The sequence below is a fragment of the Daktulosphaira vitifoliae genome, unplaced genomic scaffold, assembly GCF_025091365.1.
Source record: "Daktulosphaira vitifoliae isolate Bord-2020 unplaced genomic scaffold, ASM2509136v1 Scaffold_4, whole genome shotgun sequence".
NCBI lineage: Eukaryota > Metazoa > Arthropoda > Insecta > Hemiptera > Phylloxeridae > Daktulosphaira > Daktulosphaira vitifoliae.
In genome coordinates, this window is record NW_026099575.1 from 34,899,982 (window position 1) to 34,910,818 (window position 10,837).

At 28.5% G+C, this 10,837-nt stretch overlaps 2 protein-coding genes across 3 annotated transcripts in view; one reads left to right on the top strand and one right to left on the bottom strand.

The window, feature by feature from the left end:
• LOC126904385 (protein naked cuticle homolog 2-like) overlaps positions 1 to 1,245 on the top strand; it is a gene marked incomplete in the record, with an annotated part of 6,497 nt that extends 5,252 nt beyond the window's left edge. The window contains 1 exon segment of the mRNA XM_050683388.1: positions 446 to 1,245. Within this exon segment, the coding sequence (XP_050539345.1) occupies positions 446 to 902 (457 nt within the window).
• Positions 1,246 to 1,897: 652 nt separating this feature from the next.
• On the bottom strand, positions 1,898 to 6,244 carry LOC126906169 (facilitated trehalose transporter Tret1-like). 2 transcript variants are annotated; one of them, XM_050686504.1, is made up of 4 exons: positions 5,903 to 6,244; positions 5,697 to 5,832; positions 5,355 to 5,540; positions 1,904 to 4,708 (listed from the first exon to the last, which is right to left on the bottom strand). In XM_050686504.1, exons 1-4 carry the CDS (start codon positions 6,047 to 6,049, stop codon positions 3,660 to 3,662), a joined length of 1,518 nt encoding a protein of 505 aa, XP_050542461.1. In that variant the 5' UTR covers positions 6,050 to 6,244; the 3' UTR covers positions 1,904 to 3,659. The 2 variants fall into 2 exon arrangements, with proteins under 2 accessions (XP_050542462.1, XP_050542461.1); XM_050686505.1 differs by lacking the exon at positions 5,903 to 6,244 and having other exon boundaries at positions 1,898 to 4,708; positions 5,651 to 5,777.
• Positions 6,245 to 10,837: the final 4,593 nt, after the last annotated feature.

A 10,837-nucleotide genomic window follows, 5' to 3' on the forward strand; every position in this document is an offset into this window, starting at 1 on the left:
GAATCTCCGTTCTTATGACCCGAAGGGTAAGACTGAAAACTAACAAAATTACAAGCTCGAGGTAATGAACGAGGCGATAATAGCAAATATATTTCTATTTAAACCGATTATCGCTACCGATAAACTGGAACGTGAACGATTCTAGTGCGTTGCACAAACAACAATAATAATATAATAATACTATTATTGTTATTACGGTTATTAGGGCTGACCGCCGGAGTACGGCAGTGATAAATACTATGTTTAAATTACCCATTAGACAGAGAAGAAGAATTTCATGTATTTTTTTTCCTCGCCATTTGCTGCTGGTTTAAATAATATTTCACGTTTGTTTGTTATAATGGCACGTTCGGCTCGCGCTTTGGACGACTCCCAATTTATTTTTGAAGAATGTTTTTATTAAATTATTATTGTTAAAATATGTAATTCTTTGTGTTTATTTTAGGAAATCTAACAAACCAGAATCTTATCACAGGACCAGGACGAAGCGTCGCGTCCCATTGCAATCAGAGACGCCATCTGTTGTTCCGGTTACCGCCAGTGCATTGCCCGTCACGCCGTCGGCCAAACCTAAATCGCCGTCCAAGGTGGCCTGGAGCCCTTACGACTTTGAGCCGGTAGCACACGTGCCATCCGCACACAAGAAACACCACCATCATCATCGGGAACAACAAAAGGTCTACGGCAATACGCCGTTGGTCACTGTCGAGGAACAAGTGGCAAAGTGGCTGAACCAACATTCTTCGGCCACCGCCAAAGAGGCGGCCACATCAGCTCAAGAACAAGATAACACCAAAAACAATCACCAGCGGTACAAACGCGCCAAATTAGCATCAAAAAAAATTCATCATCACATACATGAGCACCACCACTATCACCATTATGACTATTACATTGTATAGACACCGATGTATTATTATTTTTTTAATTAATTTTATTAATTTATTATTGTCGCATTATTTGACCACGGTGATGTCGTTATGCAATTTTAACTGGACAAGACATGCTCTATTTATTTAATTTATTTTCATTATAATTTTACCAACAGTAATCCAATTATTTGTACGGATTTTCCTTTCCTTTTTATCCTTCCGGTCTTGTCCAGTTAAAAAGACAAACAACACACCGTCTGTAATTTATTTTTAAATGCATTTATCTGTATGCCTACATTAGGATTACAATGGTTGACTAAAGTTAGAATTATGTAATAAAATTTAGTATGTTTAGTAAAATTGAAACGATGAAGATTTGTTTTTTTTTTTTTGTTCTCTGCAAAATTTATTTAGTTACATACAATTAAACTTTGAGTCATTATCATCTGAAGTATTTCAAATGTATTTAACAGCCCTAAGTTCCTGTTTTTAATTTACTTGTATTTTTTTTTAATTACATTAAGGTTTAAGTAATTTTATGTAAAAACGTTAAATAAAATGTTATTATAAATAAAAAATAAATTTTCTATTATTTTTTTAGTCAATATTTTTTACATTAATTTACACTGCACCGTTAAACGTTATTAGTTAGTGTCCAAAATGCTTATGAATTACTCAATTACGTTTAAAAAATATAAGTAATAAAATAATTAGAAAATTGAAAATTGTTGCTACAATATAGCAAGTTACTAAATATTAGATAAAATGATGGGTAGGTTTACTTTTTATCGACTCTCATATTTATTTAATGAAAAAAATAATAGAGATGTGAAAGCAAATAATTATTGTTTATTTATATAATTTTAAGTAAAAATGTGAACGTCATAAAGGCTTTTACAATATAAGAATTAATATAAAATATAATAGTTAACAATAATAAAATATTGTAGTATATCAATTAAATAAAATAATTAATGGAACTAATAATTACAAATAACTATTTGCTTTAAGGTAGATAATCCATATACTGAAAAATACTGGAAAAATAGATAGTTACAATATTATTATATTCACGTAATATTCTATTTATAAAAAATTATAACCATAAGCTTTTAAATAGAATGTAGAATATAATCTAGAGGTATGTCGATATATAAGAAAGGAGTGGTGACTGAGAAGAAGCGGACAGGAAACTCTCAAAGCTAATAATTCTTAAAATGATAAAAAATTAACACATTAAAAATTTTCTCTCTGAAACAATTTTCGGGTATATTTTTGCTGACATTCAATAATTTAATTTTAAAATACTTTTACTATACTAAATTAAATAAAATATGAAATAAATTATTATAAGTACTGTGCAAAATATACAAATAAAGAAAAATTACTTATATAACAGCGTGTTACTTATGCAATTACCTGTTACGAACTATCACTATTTTCAATTTTTGTATTTTTACTGGAGCTATAAACAATTTATCAGTTTATGAAATTTCAAAATAAAAGAATTCATTGAATACTTAAGCTTTAACACATTTTCAATCATATTGCACCCGAGTTCCACTTGCCATACAATCTTTCCACAATTTACTTTTTCTTCGCCGAATTTTTCTTATATAGAATATATTTAAAAAAAAAAATTATAATTTCTTTATTTATTTTTTTCGTATTTCTATGGTTTTTTGAATTTCTATTGCTTTTAAATTTTTTTTGCATTCCTATGGCTTCTTAATATTTTTTGCATTTCTTTGGCTTCTTAATTTTTTTTAATTTCTATGATCTCTCAATGTTTTTACATTTCTAGGGCTTCCCATTGTTTTTGTATTTTTAATATTTAATTTGTCGTTCAAAGACTAAAAATGCTTTATTGCAAATGAAGTTAAAAAATTCCCAGTCAACAATTTTCTATCAAATCCCGTTGAGCCAAATTCAGTTGTCAAGTATAAATTTGATTACTCTAAGTAATATATTTAGCTAATTTAGGATTAGCGCCTTAAATGGTAAAAATATAAAATTTTTATAAAAATTACAGGCAAGTAACAAAATTGCCTAGCCAAAACGCCGTTTATAAGCCGTTTAATGAAAATAAACTGAATGATAATAACATATTATTATTATTACTTCTATAGTATATTGATATATTATATTTAGTGATTCTATATGATAAACTACTTACATTATAACAACACTATATTTAGACATTTATCGAAATGTTAGTAACTTATTTACAATTTTAAGCTCCTAAAGTATTTCAACAATTATTAACGAAAACTGATAAAAATATAAAAATATATCTACATTATATGTACAAGTAAGAAAAATTGTATTGAATCTTAATTGACAAAACCATTTTATTTGTCGTTTGGCTAGGATATGTTAAATTTATAAACAATTAAAGTTTTAGTTGTCATCATACAAACACACCGCATACAAATTATTGACAATATTCTCTTTTATTTGCTGAAATCTACTACATATAAGTAGTTTATTCGTATAATAGATACTCAAGTTGTAACGTGAGAAACTTCTTAAAATTATCTAATATGCATCACATTTTCCAAGTCAAGACCTAATTGTGTACTTTTAGTGAATCATCTTTTAATTTTGATTTCGACATAAATAAACCGAATATAATCTCTATATTATATTCTAAATATAAAGTATTAGAACTAATTGTGGCTTAATGTTTTTGTATGTACGACTTTAAAATTAATCGAGTCTTGTATTAGTTTGTAGACTAGATTTGAATTGTGGCCGTCTTTAGAAAATGTCAACATTTCACAGATTTTACAAATAGAAATCATTTTTTGGCTCTTCTGACACAGTTTTGTTTTGTTTCTTTTTTGGGTGCCGATCGAAGTTTTCTTGTATTTCATCGAGTGTTTTTCCAGTTGTTTCCGGCATGATAAATGCTCCAAACAAGATTGTGCTAAAACAAAAACTGCCATAAATTGTCCAAACCGTTTTAGCACCTAGTGAATGCACCATAGTAGGGTATATTTTGATACCTAGGAACATGAGTTCGTATCCGACCGAGTAAAGTATTCCGGTCATGGTGCCTTTTACCGATATAGGAAAGATCTCACTGCAGATACTCCAAGGTAACGGTAGTATAGCAAACATGGAAAAGAACACGAATATCATAAACGCATACAGTACTATATCCGAGTAAGGCGGATCTACTACACCAGTAAATATGTGTAGGTATGTGAGTATTCCAACTAACATCAAGAACATTCCTGTGCCCGAAGCGACCGTTAAAGTTTTCTTGGGCACGGCCTGAAGTACTAAGTTAAACACACTGGCAAATGTTCGCGAACCAGCCAAGAGCATACCGGCCTTTGTGGGGTCAACAGTCACCATGCAATCATGAAGTACGTCTACTGAATAAAACATAACGGGATAGAATCCAGAACCTTGTTGGCAAATAAAAAATAGTAACACAATCACTGCTGGTTTCCATACAATTGGAAGTTTCAATTGTTTCCAAAACGAATCGGGTATGATTTCGTGTTGCGAATTTTCATTGGGAGTGACAATCGGCTCTTTAGCTGGTAACTTAAATCCAAACCATTCTTCGGATACCTTAGCCTCTTCTTCCAAACCACGGAATCTTAGGTATGCGGGCGTTTCTGGTATAGCAAATGGCATGAGGAAGCCAATAATGCTCAATACGCCGTAAATAAAAGATATAGTCGTCCAATGGAAAAAAATACCTAGTGCGGCTGCCATGGTCATTCCCAGACCGACGTAGAAGTTAAACAACATGAAGAAAAAAGGACGCCACTTGGTCGGACTAGTTTCAGCTATATAAGCGAATATCGGACCTCCAGTACCTGAAAAAAAAACACAAGGAAAGTTAATATCACTCAATCACGGGACAATTCTAAATTTCATTACTACGAATAATTGAAACTAATGTAGAATTTATTGAATCGACATCCTTAATTATTTAAGTACATTTTATATATTGGTTTTGTAGCTATGCGTTCAATGTAACTTAGTCATTGTAGTTAATTCTTATGGAGTTATTACAATTTTAGCTACAAGTATTTAAATTCAAAATGATTAATTTTTTTGACATGAACTTTGATGGATAAAATAATTTTTCTCGTTTTTATAATAATCAAGTATTTTTTGCTCAGAATGTGTAAAACGAAAATATTTTAAAATTATTGATACTAAAAGAATCCATGTTTCCATCTACAACTCTAAATCTCTTTTTATTAATTTTTATCAATTATAAATTTAATTTATATTTCATAAAAAAAAGAAACATTTTCCTGACATAAAATTCTATTTATACAATTATTGTTTAAATTTCTGACAAACTTAAATGAATATCATGTATTTCTCATACGATAATTTTGAAATGTTACACTTTTATTAAGACACGTTTTTAATTAATTTTTTTACGTAAGTAAAATTTAAAAAAAAAAATTATAATTTTTTATTTTCAAGCAAATGTTTTATGATATTTACCGAATGATATTCCTGAAAGCATTCTGGCACAGTACACAACTGGCATCGATTTGGCGTAGCAAAGGAGAAACATGCTAATAACCGTCGGTACAAAAGCAACTTGCAACGCACCTTTTCGGCCTATTCTGTCTGTTAAATATCCACAAATCAAAGAACCGATGGGACAAGGCAACATGGTCAGACTAGCTGTGTACATCAAATAAAATAATTGTTAATATAATTTTAAATCGCTGAAAACTAGTCATTAGTCAAATGTGATCTATTAATTACACTAATTTATTTATTAGCCTAATTACTTTTAAAATTAAACGGTTACACATAATATAATGTGGGCATACACACCAATCCACGAGGCTTGATCACTGTCGGCTTTTATATGAGAATCGGGTTCCCGGAATTGAGCTATGAGTATTGACGTTAATCCAATAGAACCGCCAATAATAATTTGTTGGTACGCCATTATAGTGCTGGTAATGAACTGCAATTATTTTGTTAAACATTTTATAAAAATCGTCATCTGATTAATGATGCACAAAAGTAAAACGCACCACTTTTATGAAGATAACTATGCTGTTGCTGGATACTGGTGGCTTGTGTGCGATTTCTTGCGACTTGCGGATAGACCTTTCACGACCCACCCACCGTGAAAGGATCACTTCCGTGACCAGCGACGGTTGCCTTTTAGCAAATAACATTTTGCTAGTAGAGAAAAATTTAATCCAACCGTTATGATTTAAAACAAATTTTATAACTTGATCTCGTAATCTTTCGGCAATTTCACTCACATCACTATTAATTTAGAAATAATAAAATGTCGTATCTGTACTAATATTTATTGAATGATAGAAATGCGCGTTATATGAACCATCCAAATGTCTACACTAGTAAAATGATCCTCTTCTAATATACCCACGTTCTGCCTGCTTTTCTAAACACGTCACATCGTCAATTAGTCATGTATTGTTTTTAGGTTCACAGTTCACTTGGTAAATTTAATTATCTTATGTTTCGAAAACGAATTGCACAAGTAACATAATTAACCATCTAGAAAATGTTCAAATTTTGCGAACGGCCGTGGGTTTAAGTCAGGGTGTAATCTAAAAATGTAGCCCAGCTATTTAGATTTTAGAAATATCGAAAAAGAAACTTGTTGATGAACTAGTTCTCATATTTGTCCCTATGACAGCTAATTGAATACGATCGTAATTAGCTTAAATATGAATAGCTCAAATTAAACAGTGTTTATAGAAACTAAACTATAAATTTTAATTACAGCGTAGGAATCAAAAAGTTTATTTCATATAATAAAAACAAATGATTCAAAATTTAATATTAAATTTTATAGAAATATATTTATAACATAAAAAATTATGATTCGCCTAAAATATATTAATATAAAGATAAAAATTAAGACGACACTTTTTCAGATGCAACTATGAAGTTCTCAATTTATAAACACTTGTTACAATCTTTATTGTGTGATTTTCGATGTCTTGTAAGTGTTATTTGTTTCTTAAAAGAATTTTAACAAATTTACATTTATTTGACCCCGTTTTCTTGTGTGTGCAGTTAGTGTATGATGGCGATAAAATATTTTTAAACAACATATATATGGCCTCTTTTCTATATGAATTTTCAGATATCGAGTTTGTACGTATTGTCAATTAAATGTTTTTAAACAAACTTTACATTTATATGATATACTCTTGTTTAAATAGTCTTTACTTTTAATGTGTGCATTGATTTGATCTCGCCGTCATTCGTTATTATACAATATTTTAATTTTCACCAATGTTTTAGTTTCTAATTCGATAGTTAAAGTTTAACGTAGACTTTATTATTTGATTACAATTAAAAACCCCAAGCATGATACCAATGACTAATGAATTATATGTCGTATTCGTGTAAAAAATAAAAATAAATTACTCTGATACGCAGAGATGTCATTGTGGACTTATAACAAACATATTGTAAATCTTACAAATTAAATATCAAATGATATTAGTTTCTCCATTATGAAATACAATTAGAAGAAAAAAAAGTTCTTCTAAGTAACTTCGTATACACAGTGTCTATAGTTCCTAATGAATAAGACGACCCGTATAAGTATTTTAAAAGTTATTTTGCTCTCAAAGGAAATATTGTTTATGTTACGAAAATGACTCTATTGACACCAGTATAGAGAAACGCAGTTTACTTATTAATTATAATTAATGCGTGTAACACATCAATGCTGTCACTTGGCTATACTAATTTGGTACATAATATTATGCGTAATAATCGACTTGATGTCTGTAAGATGCACTGTAGATAGCACTAGTAATATCTATATTTTATAGAGTTGTAATTAGTGGGAATACGTACTATTGGTAATATAAAACTTGAAAAAATGGCCAACAAAAAATAATAAAATCAACAAATAAATGAAAAATATGTAACTAATAATTTAATGGAAAAGCTAAACAGTATCAAAATATGACAAGTCTAGTGTTTATTGTTTGTTTTTTATCGTTTTAATTTTTCCTTAACAAAAACATGTCATTTGGAACTTGTTCAATCATTACCGATAAGTATTCAGTCGACTTAAGTAATATTTTTGACATTTGTGACGCACGACGAAGATACATAACGGAAAAATACTATTCCTATACTATTTGAAAGTGTTATAGTAATTACATTTGTATTTCTGTTTTTAGCAAATTACTATCGTAACGAGCAGGAAAATTCTATTGTTATCGCTTGTTACGCTCGTGATAAAAAGAAGATTTTAAACTTAATGTGACGAATTTATTTTACTATAAAAATAGTACTCCAACGCCCAAAGAAGTCCATAGACGGTTATTATTATGTAATTACTCAACGTCTTTTCGAAAATAGTATACTGAAGCACACATCTCTTACGTATTATTTGGTGATGTTTTTTTTCGACAGGTTTAGTCACAAATCACAAATACAACAATAAAAACAGTCTACAGTAATTATGAATGTACGTCCTAAAAGTTGAAACTATTAAATGTGCAAGTAAATATAATAAACAAATGTTAAAAAAAAACAAAACAACCCGGAGAACGGTTAGCGCTAAAAATAGCTGTCAAAATATGTAATGTTGTTATGTAACCTTATTGTTTAGTTTATTTAGTATTATTTGTTATTTTATAATACTCAACTTAGACCACTATTTCCCCACTTATTTATAAAACGATGTAAGTTATTAAATCTTGAAAAACGATTTTTCAAATGTATTTTTTATGAACAGATACATCATTTTGATAAATATCAAACCATTTTTAAAAGCTTGTTAAGTTAGAAAGTTTAGATAGGTTCACAAAAATGTCTAAGGTAATACTTGTATATAAGAATAAACACGTATACAGTTTTTAATGAAGAATCAATGTGTCAACTTCCTGTTCATCCATTTATAAATCTCATCAGATCATGTATTGTAGAAATCACACAGGTTCAGAGTTTTCAAATGCACTCATTGAGTTAAATAAGGTCATTTATTATCATTATTATTTTCAGACCTGAATTAGGAAACAGGGGGTGGTCCCAATAGTCCATTGATTTTAGTGGCCTAGGCAGTAGGGTGGCGAGAATAAAATCGACCTTGAAAATTTTTATCAGACACCCACTAGATTTATTAAGTACATAAAAAAACATGTTCTGCAAATATAAGATTGATAAAATAGTACATAAAAAAATATGTTTTGAAAATTTGAGATCGATAAAAATTTTTTTAAAAATCACTTAACACACGTTTTTTGTATTTTAATTAAAAATACCTCCTAATTATTAAAATATGATTAAAATTCTAAATTTTTTTGTCAATTATAATCATCACTATATGTAAAATGTTGTATTCTTACGTAGCAAAAGATATTTATAATTTCTGAGACCTATATTGATTACATAATTAACGTAAACGTCAAATTATACGATACTTTTCGGATCAATCTGAACGGGGTTAAATATTTTATTTAAGTTTTAAAAAATTGATAGTTAATTTGTTTGTTAATTTTATTATATGATGTAAAATTTTTTTACTAATAATGAAAATTATTACTTTTTTTTGTGGCCGACCCCAAGTAGTTGGGATTAAGGTGAGGAAAAAGAAGAAGAAAGAAAATTATTACCTTTTTATGATGTTTATTAAGTCATATACTTCATTTTATATTAAAAATATCATTTTCATATTTAATAATGTTTATAGAATAATTTAAGCTAATCTTTCGATAATTTTTTTTCATCAGATGGTAACTCTTTTAGGTGTTTCTCTACTTTTCCTATTACAAATACGAGCTCTTCTTATATCGTATCTTTACTTATTGACACGTCTTTTATTTCTTTACTAAAATTTGTTAAAGTAGCTGCTAAAATATTTGTGGCATTTTAGTAGATACGTTAGTTTTATTAAGCGCCCATGTTAGCTGTGGTGTCATAATTTTTAAACATACTTTACTTGTTGTTGGTTTTTCAACATCACATTCAAATTCTGAGTGACTTGTATTATGAAAGCTATCGTCAGTATTTGATAGACTTTCTAATTTTTTTCTTGTGTGACGTTCAAATTTTTTAAACTCGATAATTCTTGTATAGTTATTTGAACTAGTATTTTCGGGTGGAATTTAGTTTTAGTCAACTGTGTCGCAAATATTGAAGCATTAACTGATAATGACTTTTTGTTAACATTATGAAAATAAAGAAAATGGAAGTCGATTACCAACAATTCTTTTAATTTGGGTTATTACAAGCTGATAATTTTTTGACTTAGCACTGTCCATTAATACTAAAATAAAGTTATTTAAACTTAAGCCGTTATTAATAATTTAAGTATATGAAAATTATTGTTAAACAGTTTCAGCATATGTATTATTGCATTATGTACTTAATTATGAAATAATAAAATAAAACTGTAGTTTACTTAATGCTACTTTCCCGTAGGCTAAAAAATATTTATGTTTGTGCATTTTAGATAAAATTTAAGAGATTAATTTGATTAAAATGTATGAAAATGCTGATTTATAAGTTTACAAAAATTTTTAGAAACGTGTATAACTATTTATCAACAATACATCACACCTGCAACAATTTTATGATCAGAAAAACGAAGACTTAATGTTTGATATCTATATTGTAAATCATAAATTTATGATTATTTAATCGATGAATAGTATGTATGGCTATTTTTCTGACTTGATACCGCATAACAAAGAAATATTTATTGATATCAATTAAGATAAAATCAAAACTTAGTTAAATAAGGTGTTAATATTAATTATAAGTAAAAAAACATTTTACACCATGTGAAAACATAACTATTTATTTCAACTTATTGAAACCTAAATCAAATTAAATTTAATACCTGAATTACATAATAAAAAAACACTATCTGAATTCTCAATATCCTGGAATTATTTATCGGGCATTAAAAACGATAAACAAATCATTTTCTGTAAAAATAGTCTATTCCGCAGGTTTTTGCA